Source organism: Pteropus alecto, unplaced genomic scaffold, assembly GCF_000325575.1.
Source record: "Pteropus alecto unplaced genomic scaffold, ASM32557v1 scaffold398, whole genome shotgun sequence".
Taxonomy (NCBI): domain Eukaryota; kingdom Metazoa; phylum Chordata; class Mammalia; order Chiroptera; family Pteropodidae; genus Pteropus; species Pteropus alecto.
This window is the reverse complement of record NW_006442497.1, coordinates 6,964,582-6,992,299: the sequence shown is the minus strand read 5'-3', so window position 1 is coordinate 6,992,299 and position 27,718 is coordinate 6,964,582. Positions and strand designations below refer to the sequence as shown.

The 27,718-nt window shown below is 39.2% G+C and overlaps 1 protein-coding gene across 1 annotated transcript in view; it reads right to left on the bottom strand.

Moving 5' to 3' along the window:
• Positions 1 to 27,718, bottom strand: part of DNAH9 (dynein axonemal heavy chain 9) — a 312,771-nt gene that overhangs the window by 53,409 nt on the left and 231,644 nt on the right. The window contains 9 exon segments of the mRNA XM_006922399.3: positions 850 to 990; positions 4,862 to 5,026; positions 7,089 to 7,261; positions 7,264 to 7,280; positions 8,172 to 8,294; positions 12,158 to 12,393; positions 14,850 to 15,038; positions 17,435 to 17,554; positions 23,206 to 23,631. Of these exon segments, the coding sequence (XP_006922461.1) occupies positions 850 to 990; positions 4,862 to 5,026; positions 7,089 to 7,261; positions 7,264 to 7,280; positions 8,172 to 8,294; positions 12,158 to 12,393; positions 14,850 to 15,038; positions 17,435 to 17,554; positions 23,206 to 23,631 (1,590 nt within the window).

Sequence of the window (27,718 nt, the reverse complement as noted above, 5' to 3'; positions counted from 1 at the left end):
AATGCTGAAATGCCATTTTCAATTAAATGAGTCCAGGTGCTAAATGTACACCTTCATCCCCACACTCTGGCCTGCACATGGCAGTTGAGCTTCACAGAATGAGGTGCGTACTCTGAGCATCTGTCTGTGTGTCTGTGTATCTCTGCCTCTCCCGTGTGTGTGTGTGTGTGTGTGTGTGTGTATCCCCTCTGTGTTTGTCAGGTCAAACCAAATAAGTTGTTTAGAAATGCTCCACCACCCCCTAATGCCTCTTTAATTGTGATCTTCTGGAGAATGCCCTAGGGGAGAAAAACTTTCAGAGATGTGCTTAAAATTTATAAGTCTTTAATTTTCCTGAGTAAGATAAGTTTAGTCAGCACTTACAATTTGCTAACATCTTTGGTTTTAGAAATATTTCAACAACCATAAAACAGTAGCTTTGGATATTAAGGTAATAAGTAATTTAAAATTGCTCTATTTATTGCCTGCTTTGGTTTTAACCAGTACAAATGACACACATTTGATTGAGCTTTTTGAATTACTTCTAATATTTCTTGGTATACTTTTTCACACATTAAGTAAACATAGTACCTGTCATATCACATGTGCTTACTGAATGAGTGAGGCTGTGACTTGGTGTGTAGCATCTCTCTCTGTTCTAGCCAAATAACCAATGAATCATGAAAGACCCAGTTAAATGGATGAGGAATGTAATATAGGTCTGAAGGCAATTCAGCTGCTCTCCTGGATTTGATCTTAAAGATGTGCCGTAGCTAATGAAAGCACATAGATAAACTCTCATGGAGAGTTGCGTTGGCTATATTATACTGCTTTATTATGATTATATAAAAAACTCCAGGTGTAAGTTACCTTGAGAGAAAACCGGTACATGGGATGGATCTTGCTGAGGTCATTCATGATGAAGTAGAGCAGAGAGGCTCGGGCGGCTGCTGGTCGATAGTGCTCTCGGGCCTCATTGATTTGCACTTCAGTCACCTTGGCCTCCTGGACCTGTTAGTTAAATAAATAGTGGTCCATTGTTTCAACCAACCAGGGCTTCCTGAGAATCAGCTTGGGCTCTCTGTATAAGTACATATGTGTCTGTGTGTGTGTATGGGGTCGGGGGTATATTGGGATGGGAATAGTGGCGAGAAGATTAGAAAACTACCATGGTATTCCTTAATAGAGCTTGAGTGAGAAGGGAGATGATACACTTCTAGGCTTTTACAAGGGTGAGAGGGTCACCTCTTCCAGTTGGGAAATGTGAGCCATGCAAGCCTCCATTTCTAACAAGAAGATTTTATGGAAATACAAAAATATATGTATTACTCGAAAAAAATAAACCAGAATTCCAGGTAGTATACATCCAGTAAAAGAAGCATAATGTTTATCTGTTCATTTATTTTGTTCTTTAGATTCCACATGTAAGAGAATATTGTCAATAACATTGTAGTAACTATGTATGGTGCCAGGTGAGTACTAGACTTATTGGGGGATTACTTCTTAAATTATATAAATGTCTAACCACTATGCTGTATACCTGAAACTAATATAAAATGATAATAAATGTTAACTGTAACTGAAACAAAGAAGCATAATCTAATTTTCTGACTTCTTAACTTTTATAAAAAAGTTAATATGCTAATTCACAAAGAAAATATCTTTCAATGAAGTGTTCTAGTTTTAGCAAATTGCTTATCAGAGATAAGAATAACAAAAGAGAACTAAGTATTAGAAATAGGAATTCTGTAAGAACATACAACTAAATACAAACCTCAGTACAACCTGCTTTATACTCCAGAATAGAATGAAACTAATATAATTCACAAGAGTCTCACAGGAAAAAAAACAACAACGATCTATGTTAAAGATGAGCTTGCAATAAACAAAATTTCAGGAGGAAGTGTTACCAAAGTGGATGATAAGACCACCCACCTGCCACACACACAAAATTTCCAGAAGGATTAGCATTTCAAGAGCTGAAGATGATTAAACAATCTAAAACTCACTAGTAACTAATTACACTTAAAAGCAGCAGAGGTAAAATAGTCAGGTCATTATAAATAACAACAGACATGATCTGAAAAAGACTAATTAGAAGTTTAAAAAAATAAAAATACATTTATTTAAATGAAAATCTCAGTGCACAGGTTAAATGATAAAGTTGAAAAAGACAATAAGCAAACTAGAAGATAAATCTGAGGAAATTGTTACAAAAGCAGCTCAGAGAGAAGTAAAGATGGAAAATATGTAGAAGAGGTAATGAGACTTGGCAGACTTGGCAGATACAATGAAAAGATTCAAAATACATCTAACAGAAATAAGTAGAGAATAGAGAATGAGCGAGAGGCAATATTTGAAGCTATAATAGTTAAGATTTTTCCAAAAGTTGATGAACGACCAGAGCTCTTTCTTTGAAGAAGCAGTGAAGGCCAAAGAAAGCTTACTCTCCACAGGCCCCTGAAGAAATAATTATTTACTTCAATTAGAAAAAAACTGAACCAAAAAGAAGAAATAAAATGCAAGAATTTTCTTAAATATTTGGCTAATCTAAACACCAAAGGCTATAAAAAAATCACAACCGGTTTGGAAGTACTTGGTAAAAGCAAGGTTAATACAATTTTATAAAACAGAACAGAAGATGGGAGAGGATGACCAAAGTGTTTTAAAATCCTTACATTGTTTTGGAAGAGGCTAGATATATTGCTTAATATCTATTGTTAAGCCACATATAAATGCAAAATGAAATATATTTTTGTGTATGAACAAAACAATTAAGGTTAATCAATAAAATAGAATAAAATCAGCAAAAAATAAAAAAGGATAAAGAAAAATTGAGATAGAAAAAAACAAACAAAAGACATGATTAATAGAAAACAGAAATTAAGACAGTAAATTTAACTATAAATTTAACTAAATTTACTTAAATTTAAATAAATTTAACTATATTAGTATTGTTAATAAATGTAAACTGGTTACATTTAGTAGTTAAAAGACAAAGATTCTCAGGAGGGAGTAGAAGTGAACAAAAATAACAGTTGTTCAGACTGGTGTTATCACAGATTCATTCTCTTCAAGCGCACTTGGGTCCTTAATGCTATTCATTAATCTGTGTGTCTCTAGTCAATTTTAATTTCCATTTCCTGCAACAACTATTGTAAACCTTCACTCTTCTGTCCAAGCCCTCTACCTCCCATCATTCCCTCACTCTCAGCAGATAAACTTGACTCATGCTTTCACAGAATACAGAGACCATAAGGGAGGGATTTTCTTAATTTCTGCCTTCCATTCCCTTAATTTTATGTTTCCCTGCCCTAGTTGTCCATATGGACCCATGAACTATTCCTAGACTTATTTTTGACCCCTAAGCCCTATCGTATTGGAATGCTCTATCTTTCTAAAGATAAACTCTTGCATGGTAACAGATAATTACTAGAATTAGTGGGGTGACCACATTGTAAGGTATAAAAATGTCAATATACTATATTGTATACCAAAACTAATATAACTAATATAATATTGTATACCAACTATATTTAAATGAAAAGTAACGATAAGCTCTTCATTGGTGACCTGAATTATATTTTTCCTGACTTTCTTATGTACCCCACTGTATTAATCATGCCTTCTCATTCCTGTAAATTCTACCCTTCTTCACAATGGCTCCTTTTTCTTTACAATCCATGCATCCTCCCACCCCCAGCTAAAATCTTAGCATGTTCAGTCTTTCCCATCTCAGGGGAGAAAGTCTCCAAAGACCCTGTGTATTCTTTAAGTTACAATCCTTTTTATCTTTACCATTTCATAGATTGGTTTCTTTAAAGAGCTGTCTATACTCATTTCTCCTTTCTCAACTCTCATTGATTCTCATTCTAATGCAGTTTTCTAATGCAAGCTTTTGCTTCTACTACTTCATTGAAACCATTCTCTTCAAGTTCTTCGATAACTCCTTTTTGCAAAATGCAGTAGGCACATCTCAGCCATATCTTATTTGAGTTTTCTGCATCATTCAACACTGTCGACATGCCTTCCTCTTGACTTCATCCACTCTAAAATTTTGGTGATCAACTACTTGTTGATGACGCTCAGAAGTCTATCACCAGCCCAAGATCATATATCCAAAACCCATGGAACAATAAGTGTATTCCCTCAAAGGTGTATTGTTCCTGGACACTGTTACAGACATACTTATCCTCCTTAGGACCAGTATCTTAGTTACTCTTCTGATGCAAGAGTAGGGCTGAAAATGAGAAAGGACCTGTGCAGTTTCAACAGCCTGCTGGGAAAGGGCGAGGGGTTTGGCCCTAGCAAGTCATGTCTTCCTTCCCTACAAGAGAAAATAAAAGCCTTCCAAATGTTATAAAACAAAGAAAGCAAGCAACATACTAAATTGTTTTACAGGATGATACTGCTTTTGAGAGCTGAATTTCCTAAGAGGTCACTGATGCTCTCTCATTAAAATCAGACTTGTGAGGTTTTTGCAGGCCGGGGTTTGTTCAGGGTACAGTCATGCCTGATTCAGCCAGCTCTCACAGCAGCATGATCCTTTAGCTTCAGGGCAATTCCACAAACTGACTGAGGAATTAAGCTTGTGCTACCATTTCCTACGCAGAATACAAAGCCTTGCACAGATTTAAGTGCTCATCAAACGTTTGTGAAATTGAGTTGTCAAAAGCGTTTGCCAGGAGGTGGGAACTCCATAATGCAGGATGCGAGATAGTCATTTCAGGAATCCTATGTAGGCCGATTTTCTAGAAGAAACTTGGGAAGATGGCAAAGTCATCCGTTACTGTTACTCTAACTTCTTTTTTTCTAAAAGTCGGACTTAGGGAGTGGGAAGAGGGCCTTTGTCTCCCAGCCTGGGCTGCCAGAGTAGTTTTACCTTTTCTTCAACTTCTGCAGCAGTCTGCTTGGTGATCTCAAGGTTTTCCACCAAGGCTGTTTCTCCCAGAAAGTTTCCAGATGCCGAGGAGAGGCAAGAGAGCAGGTTGTCTTCTAGAGTTTTGAGGGTGATTTTGAATACATTCTGCTGCTTTGTGAGGTCTGACTGCAAATATCAAGAAGGAGGAGTCACGTTTAGAAGCCCAGAGCATCCCACTCTTGGGATAGTTCTACATAAATAAATGCTTATGGGGTCAGAGTCCTTTCCCTCAGATAGTAAACTGCAGGCAAAAGAGTAGAGTGCCTAAAGCCATGAGCAGACCAGACAAGCACATGAATAGTAAACTGCAGGCAAAAGAGTAGAGTGCCTAAAGACCAGACAAGCATATGAGTTGAATTCCAACTGCATTATTACTAGTCATGTGACCTCAGGTGAGGCTACCCTCTTTACACTTCAATAACCTCAGCTGTATTAATCTCAGTCCCTACTTCTAGAAGTGTTGTGCAATGCTTTGCACAATGCTGATGCACAGTCTGTTCACGAAATGGGGCCTATTTTTGTGAATAGTTAGAGGGCAGGGTCAAGTTTTAGTTCTCTAGAGTATCCTCTGTGTCATTACTTTACTGCCCCCAGATGAATAGCTCTCCTATGAATTAGTTTTTTTTTCTTTAATCAACAGAAATTGTCTTACACAGTTTAGACATGGTCATTGCAGGAATACTCTACAAGGTTGGAGTGGGACTCGTGTTCAAGCAGATATCACCTCATCTTCCCTTTCTGATTGTTAAATTCCATATCCTAAGGCACTAGACACTCTCTTTATGGGGCAGGGGGCCATAACTTCAGGCAGCTGTAGTTTCTTTGCCCTTGTATGGCCTGAGATTATTGCTTTGTTCCACAAAAGGACAATCTTCCTGTTGGAGGCTAAAGCCACGGTCCCCAGTCATCTTATTTCTTAAAAACACATTCCTCAATCCTGCCTTACAATCAAGATTTGCTGTTCTCTGATGGAAATGCTCTGTGCCAGAGGTTTCCAAATTATTTATGAATTAGCTAAAATGCTGCCTTCTCATAGAATCTTTTTCTGACTTCCCCTGTTTAAATTAACCGCTGGCTCTGTAATATCACCCTGCTTCATTTTCTTTAAAATTCATATTACTATCTGAAATGACATTGCTTGTTTTCTTACATTCTTACTTTCTGTGTTCTTTCACTAGACTGTAAGCCCATGAGAGTAGGGACATACTTTTCCTTATTACCTGCTAATCCTCGCATTGGTAATCTTGTCTGTTACAGAATTGGTGCTCCATAGGTCTATGTTTAATAAAGGAATGCTTGCAGGAAGCAGAGGTCCAGGGAGCTCTGAAGTCATGTGAAGTCAATCTCACATGACCTATAATTTTAGACTTGTATTTTATAATCTAATTAGGTCTAAAGAAAGTAAAAAGGGGATACTATTTGCTATGGACTGAATTGTGTGTCCTCCCGCCCGCCCCCAGTTCTTATGTGGAAGCCCTAACCCCTCATGTGACTATGGTGATGGGCCTTTAAGGAAGTATTAGGTTAAATGAGGTCAATAGGGTGGGCCCTGGTCTGATAGGATTAGTGTCCTGATAAACAGAGACACTAGAGAGCTTGTGCTCTCTGTATGCACAAAGAAGTCTATGAGTACACAGTTAGTGACATGGTAGCCATCTACAAGCCAGGAAGGAGGTCTCACTGGAAACCAAACATGCTGGTCCCATATCTTGGACTTCCAGCTTTCAGAAGTGTGAGAAAATAAATTTCTGTTGTTTAAGCCACCCAGTCTATGGTATTTTGTTACAGCAGCCTGAGCTAAGACGCTATCATAGAGTAGTTGAACTTGTTTGTAATGTCCTTTGAAAACTGAACCCCACTTAGTTCTGACATAGGCATGTGAACATATGTGACAAAAGGCCCTTATGGATTGGCCCAGGCATGTTCAAAGGCCTGTGCCAGGCCCTGTTCTTGGGCATTATAGTGTCTGTTATTCAAGCTGTTCTCTGCTTCTCTATTCTTTAGCTCACTCTATATTCTGTTTTCCCAACTTGGTATTCCAGGTGGCTAGATGGTGTTGGCACTCCTCCAAAGTCTAGCAGAGCTCCTGCTGCTCAGCTCAAGGAAAAATAGCCCCCATTCCCCTCCCAGAGTGGGGAGCATGGCAAGATCTATTGGCAGAGCATTTCTTGGTAGATTCTGGACGTACCTTCAGCTGCTCAAGGTCTGGCCTCTCCATGCTGACCACAGCAGCCAACAGCTGGTCCTCCAGGCCATCCCTGGTCACAGTGAAATTGATCAGAGTGGCCTGAGCCTGCAGCTCAGGTTGGTAGTGAGGATTAGCCAGCTTGGTGTGAAGGATAAGCCGGAACTTTGGATTGTTTTTCCAATTTTAATGAACCTGGAACATAAAGGCTCATGTGAAGGTGGGGTACCTTCCCGAGAGATTCAGTCAGGGACAAAATTGTTGATTATTTTTGCAAGATCATAGTACACAATATTGCTATATTCAGAAGATTCCTCCTAAGCTGTCTAGTGTAAGCCCTAAGATCGTGGTTGGCCCTAATGGGAGTAGAGGGTGATAGATTTTTCCCCATGGCCACCATGTTTGAGTTTGTATGCACAACTGCAAGGAGAGCCATTCACATATTATAAAACATTTCCAGCAGATGACAGTAAAATGTTTGCAGGAAGGGGCCCTACAGTCTGGCAATAGGGCTTACTTTTTTCATGGATGATGGAGAATGACTTCTATGGGTAAAAATGGTTAATTAAGTAAATGAGCACATCCTAAGGACATGTAAAGGCAACTTATGGCCTAGGCAGTGGGTGAAGCTCCTGAGTCAAGCAACCCTTCCTTCCTTTTCCTCCTCCTTCTACCACTGGGTACTGATCAGCTACCAGTACCCAAAGAATAGGGGCTCATCGAATTGACAAAGAAAGGAGTCTCAGAACTAAGAAGTCAGGCTTGGATAAAATGCTCAAACATAAATGTCAGCCCACATTTTGGTCACTTCTAAAACTCCTTCAAAATAGCGCAGTATGGCATTTAGAAGGAAGTCAAGGAGAATAGTGATTGATGGAAGCAGAGTTATTCCAGGAAACTTTCTCTAATTGACGAAGGCAGCTAAATCATTCATCTTCTGGAGGAAAGAAAGGTGTGCATGCTATGGGGAGCTACTTGACATGAGCTGAGGAGAGGATGTTCTCAGAAGAGCAGACCTGTCCACAGTTCTACCTGGGGCTGTGAACCAGCTCTTCACAAAGGATGGGCAACATAGCTGAATCTTACCGTCCTTTTTTAATGAATTCTCTTCCAAGCAGGGGTCCCAGAACAGGATCAATGGACTCTTCTAAATTTTCAATCATCACCACATCTCCAGCTTCCAGGGCATGCTCTATGGTTTGAAGGTATCTGGGGAGAAAGTCAGACAGTAAGAGCCTGCAGCAAGATTTAGATTCAGAGGAAATTTAACAAGAAAACTGTGGCCTCTGAAACACAGTGATAAGCTTGGAGGCACAGCTATACGAGATGATTTCAATGGCCACATTTTTCTCTATTTAAAATTATATTTAATTGATTGTATACAGTTTTAGAAATAGGGGAAATTACAAAATATTTAAAAAAATACAAAAATTAACTGTAACCTTTCCATCTCTCATTTACTTTTTTAATGATTTTCCCCAGCTTTATTGAAGTAAAATAGACAATTAGTTGCTCATATTTATATTTGCAATTCAATGAGTTTTTTTACAATTATAGTTGGCATACAATATTAGTTTTAGTTGTACAGCATAGTGATTAGAGATTTATATAATTCACGATTTGGTCACCCCACTAAATCAAGTGACCTTCTTCCTCCTTACATATTTTTTACAACATTGTTGACTTTTTTCTCATGCTACATTTTATATCTCCATGACTATTTTGTATCTATCTATTTGTACTTCTTAATCCCTTTGCCCTGTTTCATCATTCTCTAACCCCGCTTTTATCTAGTAGCCCTCAAAATGTTCTCTGTATCTATGAGTTTCTTTCCATTTTTTTTTTGTTGCTGTTGTCTATTTCGTTCTTTAGATTCTATATGTATGTGAAATCATGTGGTATTTGTCTTTTTCTATCTGATTTACTTCATTCAGTGCAATACCTTCTAGGTCCATTAAGGCAATATATTTTCTCATCTCCTTACTTTTAGTCTCTGTGTGTCTTTTAATCAAAGTGAGTCTCTTGTAGGCAGCATATGTAGGGTCTTGTTTTCTTATCCATTCAGCTTCTGTATCTTTTGGTTGGAGCACTTAATTCTTTTCCATTTCAGGTACTTGTTGATACCTACGTAGTTATTTATTCATGTTTTTGATACATGTTTTTTTTTTTCTTAAAGAAGTCCCTCTAACAATTTCTGCAATATTGGCTTGGTGTTGATGAATTCCTTTAGCTTATTTTTGTCTGGGAAGCCCTTTATCTGTCCTTCTACTCTAAATGACAGCTTTGCTGGATAAAGTACTCTTGGTTGTATATCCTGGGTTTTCAACACTTTGAATATTTTGTGCCAAGCCCTTCTGTCTTGCAAAATTTCTTTAGAGAAATTGGCTGCCAGTCTTATGGGTGCTCCTTTGTAGGTAACTAATTGCTTTTCTCTTGCTGCTTTTAAGATTCTTTGTATTTAACTTTTGGCATTTTAATTATGATGTGTTTTGGTGTGGGCCTCTTTGGGTTCATTTTTTTGGGTACTATTTGAGCTTCCTGGGGTTGTATGTCTATTTCCTTCACCAGGTTAGGGAAGTTTTCCATTATTATTTCTTCAAATAGCTCTTCTAGTTCTTGTTCCCCTTCAGGTACTCCTATGACCTAGATGTTTTTACATTTAATAGTGTCTCATAGACTTCTTAAATTATTATTACATTCTTGGTTACTTTTTTCTTGCTCTTCTGACTGGGTGTCCTTGGCTTCCCCATCCTCCATATCGGTGGTTTGATCTTCTTCTTTATCCACTCAGTCGATTCCCTCTAATGAACTCTTCTTCTCAGATAATAGATTCTTCTTTTCTGACTGGTTCTCTTTTATAATTGCAATTTCTATTTTTATGTTTTTTAAATCTCTTTTTAAAGTTCTTATTGAGTTCATCTACATGTCCCTTAATTTCATTGAGCATCTTTATAATCAGTGTTTTGAACTCTGCATCTGTGAGATTGTTTGACTCCATTTTTCCTTTATCTCTGTTCTGTTCTCTCATGTGGTTTCTGCTTCTTTGTCTTCCCATTTTGGCTGCCTTTTTGTGTCTGTCTTAAACACATATTATATATAATATTTATATTCAAATAATAGATACCAAATATAAAAAACCATGTAATGGAAAAGTAGTCAGTGGACATGAACAGAGAATTAATAGAACAGATATTTACTGAGGGCCTACTATGTATCAGGCACTGATTTTGGTATTTGGGGTACAGGAATGAGAAAAAGAACAAATCCTTCTTTTTAAAATATAGTTATTGGTCAGTTAGAAAAGAATATATTAATCAAAGTTTCAGGAGATGGCCAATATTAGATTACTTGTGCCTGTTGATAGAGTTAAAAATGTTATCATGTCATTTCTCATCAATTTTGCTATATAAGAAAGGATCCATTTGGGTATTCAATATTTGCTTTGTTTAGCTATTTTTGTGCATGTTTGAGTTCAACAACCATGGGTGACCTTGACATCTGGACAAACATGTTTGAGACATATGACCAAACCTCACTTTGGTGGCTGTATGTTAGAGTGGATAAACCTTGGGTTTCTAACTGAATATCACCTTGGGTCAAATACTGCCTCCATCCATTTTTTAAAAAAATAACAAATTAATTTTTAACTGTGTTAAAATATACAGAACATAAAATCTATCTTCTTAACTATTTTTAAGTGTAAAGTTCATTGGCATCAAGTACATTCACAGTAGTGCACTACTCAACACCATTCCTCTCTAGAACTCTTTTCATCTTGCAAAACTGAAACTCTGTATCCCTCAGATAATAAATCCTCATCTCCCACTTCCCCGTCCCCTGGAACCACCATTCTACTTTCTGTCTTTATGAAACTGACCTTTCTAAGTACCTCATATAAATGGAATTATGCAGTGTTTGTCCTTTTCTGGCTAGTTTATTTCACTTAGCATGACGTCCTCAACATTTATCCATGTTGTAGCATGTGTCAGAATTTTATTCCTTTTTAGGGCTAAATGATATTCCATTGATGTATATACCATATTTTGCTTATCCATTTATCTACCAGTGGACACTTGAATAGCTTCCACTTCTGGCTCTTGTAAATAATGCTGTGATGAATATGAGTATACAAACATCCATTGCTTTTAAAATTGTGTACTCTTAGGGAAATTACTTATGTGAACCTCAATTTCCTCAAATGTGAGCTGGTACCAATAACACTAAATTTATATGCCATGTGGATTTTAAAAAGCATTTAAATAAAACTCCTAATACCAAAAGTGGCACATCTCAACTACCTAATACATGATCTCCACCTCAGTCCTTTTCCCTCACTGCCTGATCCTATTTTTCTCATGCATCCTAATGCACAGAGTAAGAATTGAGTACTGAAACTATAGAGCTAAGTTATAACAGAGTTAATGAAGCAATGGGATGAGACATGCTGAGGCCTGGGCTTATGAAATGTGATGGGTACTAGACAGACATTCCGGCGTTCGTGTCCTTTCATGTAGAAACTCCCCTATTTGTATGTACAAAGCCACATGGCAGGTACAAAGGGCTCTGTAGTTTTCATAACTAACTTGGCTGCTGTGCATCCAATTGTAAATGTCCAAGTGTTCCTCAGGAGAAAGAGAGTTTATGTTTGTTTGGTATGGCTCAGGGACAGAGGTAGGAATAATGGATCGGAGAGAGCCAAGGTAGGCTAAGTTTTGGCTCAACGTGAGAAAGATTTTGTAAAACACACAGTTGTCTGACAATGAAATGTAATGTTTGGGGAGGCAGAAAGTGTTCAAGGAGAGATGTGAGGATGAATCCTAGGGATAGTGGAGCAAAGACTCCTGAATGGGTCAAGAGGCTGACCATATGATTTCTAATGAGAAAGAAAAGCAGAGACTTTAGTACCCAAGCCTCTTGCATTGAGATGTATGGTAAATTGGGAGGGGGAACATGAGAGATGTCATGGAGGGACCAGGAGGGTAGAAACAAACCACTGGGCTTAAGATTTGCTTGTAACAGTTTTTTCCTTTGCCAAATGGTAAAAGTGGGACCTTTTATGCTAAGCCACTCACCCCTTCTGACCAATCTGGGTAACACGGAGATCTTCTCCATATTTGTTCTTGATCCATTTGATGCCTTGTAGTTGAGGGTCAACCATGAGTGGCCAGCGTTCACAGTTGATGAGGATGGTGGCATTCTCCATGGACATTCGATCTGCTGGTAGGCCCTCGTTCTGCCAGGCAGCCACATTGGCATCATCTGTCAGCATCCTCAGGGGATCCAGGGTGGGGGTGACAGGGATGGGAACCTGATGAAGAAATACCATCCACATTCAGAATGGAAGCATGCTTTCTCAGCTGGGGGTGGAATACACAGTAGCTCACTAAAATGATACAACTCCTTCAAAAGTAAGATCAAAATCCCACTGAAAAATGCTTTTCTGGCTATGTAATTATTTCTGGAAGCAGGTTTTCTTAAGTCCTGATAGTCTTTTTTCTCTTGACTGATGATCAACAGCAGAAATTCAGCCCACGTGACCCTTTGCTCTTCAGTATATTCACCTAATTGGATTTCTATCATAGATTATTTATATTTTAATCAATAGCCTCTTCTATACCCTTACCCACGTTAACAGGGTCACTTCTTTACTACATTTCTGTGTTTCTTATGCATGCTTCATGTGCCAGTCCACACTAACCACTCTCTCCTCTCATCTACTTCACCACTTGCTGACAGAGGCCCAGCTCACAAAGAACTGGAGATGCTTACCTTTCTCTTTGCCCAGAACATCCCGCTCCCAGAGCTGCTTACGTGACCTTTCTCTGAAAACAACTCTGCTGGTACACACTGGGAAGCGGGTGAGCAAACCAGGCCTGAGTGTGCCTCCACATGGCCCCTCTGTTTCCCTTAACAGCCCTTATGTGTGCACCAGACCCTTACTTCTCTGTCTCTGTTGACCTCTCTCAGCTCATTTAATTCTTGTACAAGTAATATTTTTCACTGGGGATACTTAAAAAAAAAGTTGAAGTAACATTCATAGTGTTATGTAACTATCAGCTCTATCTGGTTCTGAAACATTTTAATTGCCCTAAAAGGAAGCTCCATACCCGTTAGTAGTTACGTCTCATTCTCTCTTACCCCCAGGTCTTAACAACCACTATTCTGCTTTCTATCTCAATGGATTTACCCATTTTGGATATTTCACATAAATGGAATCATATAATATATGACCTTTTGTGTCTGGCTTTCACTTAGCATAATGTTTTGAGGCTCACAATATGCTCTTTCAACCCCTCCATTTCTCTCTTCTCTGTGCTTTGTCTTGCCAGTTACCTTAGGAAAATCTCTCCAAACCCTTTCCTGTCCCTTTAATCATATCTATTAAGTGTACAAATGGCCAGTACTGTAGCATCAAGCAAACTTCGAAAGGGAAATCTGCCACTGGAGGTTTTTATCCTGTAATCAGAAATGTATTCATACAGAATTATTTTCCTTTGTAATCTTATACATTCTATTTTATACACTAAAGCTATTGTTGTGAAAAGGAATCCATAGATTTTACCAGACTGCCAAAAGGGTTCATAGCACAAAAATGCATAAGAACCTCAAACAAAGCCAGGACAAACCTTGCTAAGCTGCCACCTATCTCCTTATCTTCGTTCACTCAGTTAATGATCATCTTTTCAACAGTTTCCTTTCCCACAAGTATTCAAAATAAATAAACAGCAACTTTATTTTTTGTTGATTTCCTGATACTGTAACAGTTTTTAAACCACTATTCAACAAATCATCAGGAGAGTGAGATTTCATGAGTTCATTTATGAACTCATCATTAGACAACATGGGTTTTGTGTTCAAAGGAGACACCTACAGATGAATTTTAGAATACAACCCTTACTGTATGTGGTGAACCCTTACTGTATGAGCTGACTCTTGCTGTAGCTGCTTGTTATGAACCTTATCTCCATTGAACTATGAACTTCCTGTAGGCATTCTGGTCTGGAATGTCTTCTGCAGCTCCTGCCTTATGGAGTTGTTGGACGTGTTGAATATTCAGTGAATATTTGTGGATTGAGGACTTCGAGTGATGTGGAAGTATCAAGGTAATATTAAGTATTATTCTGACTATTGACTCCAGATACAACCCTGAGCCCTCTTCAGTCAGGAACTAGCATTTCCTCACTTTATCATGTCAGTATAGAGAAAGGAGTTGGGAGTAAATTCTATCAATTTATACTAATAGGACAAGCTGAGTACTCAAGACAGGAGTACATAAAGTTTTCATAAGGGCAGTCTGTGAATGAAGGCACAGACTACACAGCTTTGAGGCCAAGTGACAAGGTGCAATGCAGAATCTGAGAAAGGGGCCTTGTCCCTCCCTGCTGCTACTCTGAAGTTTTAAAGAGCAATGAGCTTCGAGGGAAACACAAAGTAGTTTTGGTGCTGCTCAGGTTTTATCATTTTGAGGCATGCCAGGAGATAGCCTGCTGGGCAGCAGCCCAGGCTTCCCATGGAGGGCCCCATTAAGAAGAGAGACGCTGTCTCCAGGTGGCCTAGAGGGCAGTGGATAGCAATACAGGGCAGTGTGGAAGGACGTGGGTGCATATGTATCACTCCTGGATCCCAGAGTTCATTAGGGGATGCTCAAGTGGTGGTGGGAGAAAGTATGCAAGAAAGGACTAGAAGATTTGGGTTATCATTATCATGTGAGCTCATTGGTACCCACAGGCTGGTGTGGGCAAGATAAATTCTGGCTTTACGTACTTTCAGCTGGCTCAGGTAGGGTCTCCAGGTCTCGTCCATGAGGCTCTGCCGGTATTTCTTTGTAAAGAAGCCAAGGTACGAAATGAAAGCAGCAATAAATAAAATGTCTCCACATAATTTCCTTTCCTGTTGTTTGAAGTTCTGCACAGCTTCTGCCCACCTCACGTTTTCAGAAGCAAGTCCTCCTACCTACCATTTCAAAGGCCAGAGAGAAGAGAAGTCTTGTTACACTGAGGGCTAGATAGAACCATAGATTCAGTCACAGAGGCACACAATACACATTAAATAGCAGAAGGCTCAGAATATCATTTATGTGGCCCTTTTGATCACTGGGGATTTGTACTGGCTGCAGCAAACATTTTGGTAAATAAGCCCCTGTTCTGTGTTGTACATTATGTGGGCTATGGATAGACGACACATTTTGAATGCAGGCTTCCAGGATCTACCCTTATAGGTATGGGGATGTACCATCCACCTCAAAGGGTTGTTGAAAAGATTAAATATGGCTGTGTATGTTAATCACTTAGCATAGTGCCTGGTCCGCAAAACATATTAGAAAATCATGCACCTCTCCCATCTTCTCTTCAAATGCTGGATTATGAAAATAAATAAAATTAATTTCATGCAGTATAAGTAATTCACAGTGGATGGTAAGATAGACATGGTAATTAAGACACAGAGGTAGAGATACAGAAACATGGGTGTGTACAGAGTAGCAAGACTGCAGAACAAGTGCTTACTCTGTCCGGAACTGCTTTTGCACCCCATCCCAGGGGCATCCCTCGCTGGGGAGATGAGACACCCTTTTCTAAAGAGAACTGTTAGGTGTATGGTGGAGCTTAGCTTCTTGGTTGTGATTTATCCTTTTTTCTTCCTTGAAAGATGGCATTATAGTATGTCAGAGCTGGGAAAGATCTTAGGGATTTGCCAACCCAACCATTCCCATGCCCATTTTTATATGACATGGATAAAGAACAGAAAGTTGAAGTATCTCGCCAGAACCTCTAGGTCAGTAGAGGCAGGGTGGCTTCAGAGCCCGTACATCAGAACTCCTGGACCACTTCTTGCAATGTTTGCAGAGGAGCTGTCTCTAAACCAAACTGTTTAGCTAAACTGATCATCTTAGAGCTATGCAGCAGGGAGTTCGGCCAACAACTGCAGACACAGGCTTATGGTATAGTCTCTCTTCACTAAAGCCAGCTTAGTTCAGTGATTGTTATTTCTCATTTCTCCCTATCTAGAAAATCTGATTTTGTTATATAAATAACTGTGGCAGGAATACATATAAAAAAGGTATGATTTCCACTTTTCTTAATTGGTGGGGAAGGTGCTGTAAAGGATCACAGTTGAAGAGAAATCACATCCAGTGGACACTGCTTTGCAATATCTTAGCTGATTTATGATGAGAAATATAAGCCGTGGGGGATTTTAAAAGGCTGTGAATTCTCTGACACTCCTCTCATCAAGACTTGGTGTCTATGCTCTATCTCCTTAGTCTGTGATCGTTTGGCCCAGTAGAACACAGTGGAAGTGACGTTGTGCTGGCTTTCAGTCCCAGGTCTTGCGAGACTGGGGTCTTCTGCTTCCTGTCTCTTGGAATACTTGTTCTTGGAGCCCTGAGCCATCACATAAGACATTTGACTACCCTACTGGAGAGACCGGAGACTACCCAGTAAGAGAGAGGGGCCCTGCAGACCCCACTCTTGAAGTCGTTCCTGCCAAGGTGTATGTAAAGAAGGTCATTTGGGACCCTTCAGACCAGCTTAGGCACCAGCTGAATAACACCAAGTGGCCTGAGTTGGCACATAGAGTAGAATAACCCATTAGCTGAACCTTGCCCAAACTCCTGACCCACAACCTTGTGAGATTTAATGAAATGGTTATCTCTATGTTAAATCTCTATGTTTTGGAGTAATTTGATATGTAGCAACAGGCCCCTGTAATACAAGTACCCTGCTCTGACCTTCCGTTTTATTCTTTCAGGGAGGCCAGAGCCTGTGTGTGTGTGTGTGTGTGTGTGTGTGTGCGCGCGTGCGTGCGTGTGCAGGCGCGCGTGCACATGCGTGCACTGTGTGTGTGTGTGTGTGCGCGCGCACGCGCGTGCGTGTGCAGGCGCGCGTGCACACGCGTGCATGTGTGTACAGGTAATGTCATGTTCAGAAATGTTCAGGGTTAATAAGTCTCATTCTTTTCTGCTTCTATCTCAGTTCCTAATCCTGGCCACACACATACTATCAAATACCACACAGGTAAGAGTTTCAGAATTTACCTGTCAAATTCTGGCTTTGTTCTTTAATGCTTCCTCTGGTAGGTACACACAAATGTAAGCATGTCACGTCTCTCATGGGCTGCCTGACAGACCCAGTGTCCCCATCCTCCCAACCATCTCTGTAGGAAAACTTCAACCAGCCTAGGGTGTGCATTCACACTTTTCTCAGGAATCAGTCCCTGCATCCCAGCACATTTTAATATTTTCCCCCAAGTCAAAGCAGCGCTAAGCTGTGCTCATCTATTTTGCACTTCTACAGCACTTGACAAGCTCTGCTAATATAATTAAAGCTTGGGCTGCTGAGTCTCACACTCACCAGGCGATTTGCAAGGGAGATGGTGCCTGCGGTCACCTCAGCTTCTTGCTGACATTTGAGTTTGTCTGCTGTGGCTTTCTCAAACTTGGCTGTGAGTTTGGCCAGGTTTTCATTAAGTTGCTATTCAGGAAAGAACAAAAGGTTTGTCAGTAATTCCAGCCCCAGTTACCTCAGTGCTTCTGAGATGGGACTCGTGTGTAGGTGATTTTTAAGGAAGCTCCTCTTGAAGAAAGCTGTAAGGGACTGGGAAGGGCTGGGCAGGGGAGGAGAGAAAGGTAAATTAGGGGTGATCTTACATAGAGTCCTAGTGGGGACTTCAGCCAGATCCTGCAGGAAGAGGGTGGAATGGAAGTCCAGAGCAGTCCTGACCCAAGTGAGGGAGCTGAGATTTCCTACTCCAGCACCTCAGTCATTGGTTCAGGGCCAAGAAGGGTGATGAGCATAGGGGAGGGTGCATACTTTCTGTTTTTCCTCGTGTTTGGTGAAAAATGGGTTCTAGTAGCCTGCCAAAAAGGTGTAGGTGCTGCTTTTAGAAGCAAAAGCCAACCAAAGCCTGGGGCCTGAAAATGGCCAGAAGGATCCCAGGGAGGCCCGGGAGGCACACATGTGGTATCTGCTGCAGCAGATCTACAGTCTGGGATTGGGCTTCCTGCAACCTAAGTCCTCCCCTTGCTTTAACATCCTAGGAATACAGGATAACTTTTATTTAACCTGATCATTCTCTTCCATTATCCCAAAGTATAAGAACACTTTTTTCAGAAGATATGGTTTGTATTTTTTCTAAATTTATTAAGAATTTAGAATTAAAGCACATAGCTTTTGTTTCCCCCCAAATACACATTTGTATACACAAAGATACATGGACACATAGCAGATATCTCCAAATGCACCTTATATTTATGCAGTAACTTGGGTTCAGGCTGCTCTGTTAGTCATTACCAAGTCAAAGAGAAATGAATTAAGGGCCAACATAGCTTGAAAACTGTGGTGAGGTGTTGAGGTGGTGAGGCATCCAGTTCATGATTACAGACTGGCTACATTCATTTACTTCCTCTTCTTCCCAAGACTTGTCTAAAATGATTATGAAGTAACATAAAAGTCATCAGCCCATAACACCAAGCAAATGTTGAAGGCCATTGGAGGTTAAGGGATTCTAATACATTTATGGCAGATCATATTGACAGAGGATTGGAAACTGCCATAGCAGGGCAGAGGAAGCTGCAACCTAGAGTTGGCCTCAGTTTACCAAAAGGGAAGCTGATCAGTCCTGTAAAGTCTCATGTACCCTGGGGACTTGGAAATGTCAGGTGTATCTAAGGGGAATGTTGAAAACAAGAGAGTTAATTGGAAGTTATTAATTCCCCACCCCATATCTCCATTTCTATGCCCCATATGCAATGCCACCAGACATCTATGTCACCAGGCAGGAGATTCAACAGTGGTAGAGAAAATACAATATATCCTGGTATTTAGGATACATCCAGCATAACTCAGCAGATCTTGAAAGCAAGTTCTGCCAGTCAACCAGCTCTGCCCTCGCTTGTGTAGCTATAATCAGCTTTTGATCACCACTCTTGTACACATGAAAGAACAAGAAGACATTTGATAAAGCCTAAGTTAAGGTAAATAAGAAGAAAAATATGCCCTGGGAAAAAGAGATAACTTAAGTCGTAAAAAAAGACAAGCATAAAACTCTTTACAATTAGTTTCTCAGAGAGATTCACAACGTTTCATCCATAAAACAAGAAGAGGATCCTAGTAACAGAAATAGAAAACAAAACAAAACAAATGTTGTGGAAATTATTATTGTTAATGTAAAAAATAGTAAATTCCAGGGAAGGGTTAAAAGATGAATTTGAGGAAATCTAGAGAGTAAAAGAAAACAAAGTGAAAACAAGATTAAAGAAAATAGAGGACTCACCAGGAGGTCTAATAACTAACCAATATATGTTCCAGAAAATGAAGCTATAAAGAAAACAGAAGGGAGATTACCATAGAAATAATACGAAATAATTTTTAGAGCTGAAGAAAAGTCTCCACATGCCAAGCACAATGAATAAAAAAAGGATGGCAGCTGAGCATATCAATATAAAGTTTCAAACAGCAAGAAAAAAAATTGAAAGACTACCAAAAAAGATAAATATAATGCATCAACAAAGGAATGGAACCCTGACTGTTCATCGGACCTCCCACCAGATGAGAGGATAAAGCATTCAATGTTCTAAGGGGGAAAATTAGCAATTCAGAATACTCAGCAAAATCGTCAGTTCAGTTTAAAAATAAAGACATTTCCAGACTGGAACTATTAAGAAAATTTACCTCTTCTTATCAATATTTATGAGAAAGTTACTTAAGAATGAGCTGTAGCAAAACAAGAGAAGAAATCAAGAAAAGAGAAGGCATGGAGTCTAGAAGTCACTGGAACCAACCAACTGAAAGCAGTGAAATGGGTTAACATTGGTTAGAGCTCTGAGTTAGGGATAAGGAAGAGAAGTCTTGGGGGCAAAGAGTGACTTGATAGAAAACTAGATTAGATGCAGAGTTGAAAAGTAATTAAGGCTATGCCCAAAGAACTAATGGAAGAGAAAAATATAAAGGAAACTAGAAACTCCAAGGTGAAAAAAAAGGTTGTATAAGAAAGGCAATGTAATTATAGTGTGCCGCTTAGATCTGCTATGAACAATATAGACATCTTCACAGAATATAAATGGAATTTACTCATTTTTCAGCTTTCTGAATCATTCAGGTAACAGAGCATGGAACACTTACTTTTGGTATAGAACAGAAAGTATTTTCAGTCCTGGTGATTAAAAAGCAATAGTAATGATAACAGAAGTTGAGAGGTAGAAGGTAGGGAGGAGAGCTAAAAGAAAGAGTAATAATTTATCTTGAAAATGGAAGGCTCCAGGATGTTGCCTCTATGTGACAGAACAAGAAATAAAGGTTATGTCAACTAAATATAGTTGCCTTAACTATACTGGGAAGATATAGAGATAAATACCTTAGAGTCTCATCCAGAAGAAAGTTAACTGCCCGAATAAGATACATTAAGAATAGGGATGCCAGCATAGTACGTAGATAGAAGTCAGAAATTAAAATGAGCAGAGGCCAGAAATACAATGTAAACTGGTCAGATGAGTCTAGTGTTGGAAAAAAACGCGAATGTGGGGAATATGGTAAAAGTGTCTGCTTGAATGGGAAGCCAGCGCTTAACTCCAGGGTCAATTAATGATATTTGGGAATTTTATGATTATTTTAAGATTTCTTGTATTTTTACAAGAAGCTCCTATTGTTTTAAATACTGGAAATTAATTAAGTCATTTTCAAATACTATGTGTGGGTCAAATAAAACATATTTAAGCCACTAGGTAGCAAGCTCTGAATGGCATCAACAATCAGTTGAAACAGACAAAATATTAAAAGGGCAGGAGACTGTCATTTCTTATTATGCTCAATAAAAACGCCTTACTTGTTTTTCTGACTATTATTTTTATGAATTGTCTAACAGTATCATATAGTATGTTCACTATAGAAAAAAAAGAAAATACAGATAAACAAATACTGTCCAAAATCTACTACTTAGAGATAACCATCACTATTCATGTTTTTATGTATTATAATTATATGTATAATTACATTGAAAGTATATTGTATAATTTGTTTGAAATATGCTTTTAAAAAAAATTATGCATCTTGAACTTAAAATTTACTTGGAATTATCCTAAAATCCTAAACAAAATAAAGCTTGGGGTGGAGTGCAACTGGATAAGGCTAGCAATGGCTTCAGTGACACATAGGGAGGAATTTCCACACTCTGGGTGTACCTCTGCATTAGAGATGAGTGCTAGTTAGGGCATGCCCTCTGCTATTAATGTGGGAGTGCCCAAAAACTTGGGATGTTGATAAGCATGCGGATAAGCAAAGGATGGAGAGGAGGTTGTTAAAAGCAAGAACGCATTTTTTTTCAAGAAATATTTTGGCAGAAAAGAAGTGCCTTCATAAGGTAGCCAAGTATTTTAAAATATTCTTATTGCTTTCACAGGTTGAGTGGGCCCATCATGTGAATGTTGGCTACTGAAAAGGTATAAACATTTGAAAACATTGCCTTTGCACCAAATGTTGCTTTAGTTAAAATAACTTGGGTAAGGAGATCTTTGAAAATGCAGTTCTTGTAACACTATTCTGGGAGAGACTGAAGATTATTAAAATTATCGAGAAGTATTTTCCCTGAAAAAACAGTCTTGGGGATGGTATGGTGTTTTGCCCTTGGTATTCTTTGAAGAGGGCCACTGTTATGGTGATTATCCCCTGTTTTAAGCAAACTGGCCCATAAACATCTGGATTTATATAGCAAACATATTTAGAGAGGACTAGTTACTTTGCCAAAAAGTACCTTTTTTTATAGAGAGACTGGTTGCAATGATCTTTGAACTAGTGCTTTTAGCCATAGAAGTTAATCTAACAATCAATAAACCCATGGCATGAAGTGTGTGGCATGACTACACTCTTATTTTTCACAATTTGTAAAACCCTTTTTATCATCATTAGATATGTGCAGCAAGAATATATTTGCCCAGAATGCATGTGTAGAAATGAAAGATCTGGGGAAGGCTTTGGAGTGAACTGATCACAGTAGTGATTGATTACCAGGGCCTGTATGTGCACATGAGAGCCCATGTACCTACCCCAAAGAGAAGGAGAGGAAGCAGGAGGAGAGTAGAGATATAGCAGAAATGGTCATCGTAACCATCATTGTAACCATTGTCATGGCAGCAGCTCTCTGTATTACCATGGGCCAGGCTCTGGAAGGTTTGCTTTATAGGCATTCTCTCCTTGAATGCAGCAGGGATATTACTGTGTCCACTTTACTCCAGGAAACTGAAATTTAGGCATTTTAAAGACCTTCCTAAAAGTCACATATCAGCAAATATTATAGCTTGCATTGAAATGAAATCTGCTGATGGATCTTTAGCTGCTATGCTATCCTACAGGACTCTGGTTTCTACCTACCACTTTGGTAGTATCCATTTTAACAGTGAAGGCGAAATTCAAGGTAAATCTCTCTCAAATAGATGTGAATCCAAAATTATCTTCATCCCCTAATCCTGGGAGAAGCAGATATGATCAAATATCAACAGGAGGGTAATAAAAACTAATGACCCTCACAATTTTATATTTATGGTCAGGAGGTCATCCCCCAAAGCACTTGCTTTTAAAAGCTTTCATAAAACAATGCAGATAACATAAAACATGCCCAGCAGGCCCACATTTCTACACTGCTGAGAGTGATACAGAAGGGCAGTTGGCCGGAACTGAAGACAATAGGTGCAAAAGTTGAGGTTAGGGGGCTAATACCTACGTTTCAAAGGTGAAAAGGAATCTCAAAAATTTGGCCTTTTATTCTTAACTACCAGATGTATAAAAATGCTAAATTCATTTCTGGCTAATAAGAAAACAATTGACTCCATGGATAATATTGTTCATCTGCTATACATATCTACCTTTCATCTTTTCTTTCCTAAGAGGAAAAGGAGAAAAACATTTAGAGTCAAAGCAAAAACCAACGGTTCAGTGGATTTGTCTTGTTTGGACTATAGAGTGAGAAAGAAATGTAAAAAGTTGCCTCTACTGAAAAATCAAGAGACTTTGCATAACAATCTGGTTTTCCCATTTCTCTTTGAAAATCAGGACATTAGGCACTGGGAAATGGTAGAGAGTGTTGTTTGTATTAGAAGCTGCCTAGCAGGGTCAGGGGCTCTGGCTTCACTTACAGTGATCTTGGCTTTAATGGCTGCCAGCTTCTCCTGGGCAGCTGTGAGGTCCGAGGTGGCTTTGCTCAATGCTTGGCGCTTGGGTTCCACATCACAGAATACCTCATAGAACCTCACAATGTTTATGACCCAAGAGCAGAGGCCTGCAGCTGCATAAGACTTGGTGGCCACGAACTCTGGATTGAATTCAGGGTCCTGTAGATATGGCCTGATGGCTTTGAGGCAGTTCTCATGAATGTTCTCTTTGTCAAAGTTGATTAAGGAGTCCAGGAAACCATCCACTTTGGCCATGACGACTTTAGCAGCCTTCCAGCTCCGGTCCTTGGGCACCTTTCCTCCAGGGGCCATGAGTGCCATCACTGCAGCACTGACATTGCTGACAGCCAGAGGTGGAGAACCAAATGACTTCAGCTCTGTCAGGTTGGTCTAAGAAAAGAGAAGGAAGTTGTTAGAGGAAAATGAATGGGCTTTCTTTGTCCTCGGCCACTAATGGAGTTAGGCTCTGGAATGATCAATCTGAAAGGGCTGCTTTGAAGCCTGCAGCAGCCCTCTGAATTTTAAATATCATGACTCATCAGAAGGAAACCAAAGCTACCCCCTAGTGGTTTCGGACTTCCCTGAATGGTTAGCCAATACTCAGCTATGTTCTTTTAGCACTTTAACGGACTCTCAGTCCATTAGAAACACACAATTATTTCACATGCAACTGAAAAATAGGAGGCCAACATACTCTGAAATATGCAGCTTGCCATGAATAAAAGATAAGGTTATTATAAATTAATTTCTATCCTGGATTGAAGAGAATAGCACAGTAACCCAACTAATTTTTTTTCTTTAATTAAACTGCTTTGTTCCATGAGCTTGTTCTAACTACACTTGACTGTCCAGATAGCAAAGTAGCATTTTCTGCTAAGAAATAATTCAGACAGAAAGCTAGGCACAGACTGTGCAGTTGCTGCCTCTGCCTGCATGTGGGTTTGTCCTTTGCTTTAAGTTTCACTGCTCTAGAAAGACAGGGCTGAAAGTGTTGATTTGGCAAGTCACTGAAACTTGCCAGGCCTCAACACTTTCATCTGTAAATTGGGAGCAGGGGGACCCAAGTGAAATTGTGTCATAAATGTGTATGAAGTAGATTTATGATTTTTCGTAACTATCACTGAGAAGCTTATTACCTCAAAAGCACTTGCTTCTGAAGCTGATTTTGTAAGTGGGGAAGAATCTTGATTTCAAAGATTAGATCCTTGTGTCACATTAATTTGGGATGCTCCTAGGTCTAGAAATTTATGAACAAAGATCTTTTTCTAGTGACTAATAGAAATACCTAAGAAGATGCTCTGTTTGCTTTTGCAACTCTTTTCACATTTGGTCATGACAAACTTGTCAGAGGCAGGAATGAAGGACAGCACAGATGTGGGAGGTGAGCTGGCATACCTGTTATAGTGATCTCCACTGGGTGAAAGAGGGCAAAGTGAGTAAATACAATCAGAAACAAAAAAATGACAATTTAAAAATATTTTAATTATGCTCAATGTCCTGAATTAAGAAAATATAAAAATGTATAAAGATGAGATTGAATTCTATAACCCAGATATATCATTGTTAATATTTTAATGTAATTCCTTCTAGTCTTTTTTATATTCATATATATCTACATATTAATCATAACTCTTTTGGTTTTAGTGACAGAAAACCCAGCTAAAGTACAAAGGGGGATTTTCTCATTCATGTATCTGGGGAGGATAAGTTTGGGGCTGGCTGGCTATTAAATATGAGTGAAATTACAGTTTGAACATTTGCTGAACTGTCCAGATCTTTTCTTGTTTCTGCCACTACCTATGCATGAGTTTCTTTTTTGCATACCAGTTTCCTCATGTTGCAAGGCACATGATCTACCTTTCTGACTTCAACTTGGGTCACTTTCTCCAACTATCACTAAGATCTAGCCACAGCCACCTCCTCCCAGCACGTTGATTACCAAGCTCATTCCCATCTCAGGAACTCTGCCTAGAACACTTCTTCCTAAACCTTTTGCATGGCTGATGCCTTCTCATCCATCATAATCTCAATTCAAAAGTCCCGCCTTGGAAAGACTCTCCTGGCAACTTCCTCTCTCTAGTCATTTCTTGTCTGAGCTCCTTGATGATCTTCACAGAACTCAAAGTGATAGAGATAATTACTTTTTCCTTGTTGAATTACTATATTCCTCTTCTTTATGAGAACAGGAACCCCATGTCTCTTGCTAATCACTGTAGCCTCAGTGCCTAGAACAGAAACTGGCACACAGTAGGTACTCATCACCATGTGCAATGGATGATTGAATGGAGCAAATGGGTGCCAGCAGCTCCAGGTTCACATTGTTCACTTTGCAACCAGAAACAAAGGAGACTTTTTCTTCAATGTAAGTCAAAATAAAAAGGCCCTGGGAAGTGATCTTATTTAGTTAGGTGGGGGTCCTATAGTCAGTGACCACGGAGCAGGTGATATGATACTAACAGGAACACAGGGATGGAAGAAACATTTCTCAGAAGATGGCAGACGTTTGAGTGAGCAAACGTCAGGCACACTCCACTCCCTTCACCCTGCTCCTGCCCTAAGGCTCTTGTTCTGGCTGCTGCCTTGGCCTTGACTGCTCTTCCTAGGTATACGCCTGATGAATTCGCTCTTCTCCAGATTTTCAAACTTTTCCTTCTCAATGAGGCCCACACTGATCACCTTTTTTAATACTGCAACCTGCGACCACCCTCCTCCCCAGCTGTTCCAGAGCACCTCTCTACTCTATATTTTTCTTTATTTCACAGCATTTGTCATGTTTTAATATATTGTACAAATTACCTTTTCATTACACTTCTTGTCTTTCACCCCTCCCTGTGCCAAAAAGGAAGCTTCATAGAGGCAAGTATCTTTGTTCATGGGTGCATCACATGCATCCAGAACAGTGCCTGGCACACAGAGGGCAAGCGATAAGACTTTGTTAGGTGATTAAATGTGTGTGCACAGTCATTCATATAGCAAATGGGGATACAGTAACAAATATGAAAGACAAAATCCTTTTGCTCATTCAGATGAGGGAGATAGACAACAAAAAGGTCAACTTTTGATATTTTGGATAGTGATAATACTTTGGGAAAAAAACAAATAAACAGGGCTAATGTGCTAGAGGGTTATTGAGTAGTGATATCACTTTAGCCAGAAAGGGAGGTCTGGGAAGGTCACTATGAGAACCTGACATTTCAGTTGGGAAGTAAATAATGGAAAGAGGCAACTCTATAGCAGTCTGCAGGGCAACTGTTCCAGACAGATGAATCTGTAAGCACAGAGACCAGAAGTAGAACAAGTTTGGCCACTGTGTAGAGTGTGGAGGTCAGGAGAGTGGTGGAGATGAGAAAGGAGAGGCAGTGAAGGTCAGACTGAGGGGGATCCAGAGCCCTGGAGAAGTGTTTATTTCATTCTAATATCAATGGGAAGCCATTGGAGGGTTTTAGGAAGGAAGTGAAATGACCCGGCTTTGCTTTGAGAACTTGTTGTGGTGTGGACCTACTGTGACAGGGCAGGAGTAGACACAAAGGAGAAAATAGGGAGACTGAGGTCACTTGGGCCAGAGCCTTTATAGTGGGGATGCTGAGAAATGATTGGATTTGGGATATATTTCAAAGATAGTGTAGGAAGAACTTATTGGTCACTTTACAAAGAGGTATAAGAAAAAGTCACTAGTTATCCTGGGACAGAATTTTTAAAGTTGGTATCCTAATAAATGGATGACCTAAAATTTATGTAAAACATACTTAATTTCTGGAAACCCAGGTCATTTCTATAAATCTACCATATGGGTAATGCTTTGCTGGACATTCTCCTATATAAATTTTTGTGAAAATCTTAGATTGGTTCTTCAGGATAATATTTCTGGAAGTGAATTTGCTGGGCCCAAGGGAAGGAATATTTTTAGTGTTCTTTGTATATATTATCAGATTTCCCAGAAATTCCAATTTCAGTTATTAGTATTTGAGTCTATATCTTCTTCAACATCTGGTAACATTATTTAAAAATTTTAAATCAACTTGATAAACCGAAAATGGTATTATAACATTGGTTTAATTCATATGTGAGTATATATGTGCATATTATATATTTAGTAATGATGTTAAACTATTTTCTTCACGTTTTTAAAATAATTGAATTTGCCTACATTTCTACTTGGGCTGTTTTTTTTTTTTTTTTTTTTTTTTTTTTTTTTTTTTTTTTTTTTTTTTTTTTTTTTTTTTTTTTTTTTTCTTTTCTTTTCTTTTTGATTACTGATTACTCAGGGTACCTGCAAGCAAAAAGATGAAAGATCATACTGGCTAACTTGAGGAGAGCTAACTAAGAGAACTATTTATGAAAGTGTAGATTGAAGAAACCTTAGATAGTGCAGCACCCAGGGCTAGTAATTAATATTGGTCTGAGTGGAGCTAGGGTGGCTCCATTTCATCCCTGAGCCTGGAGGGACAAGAGGAAGTAATGGCTAGCAGAACTTGGA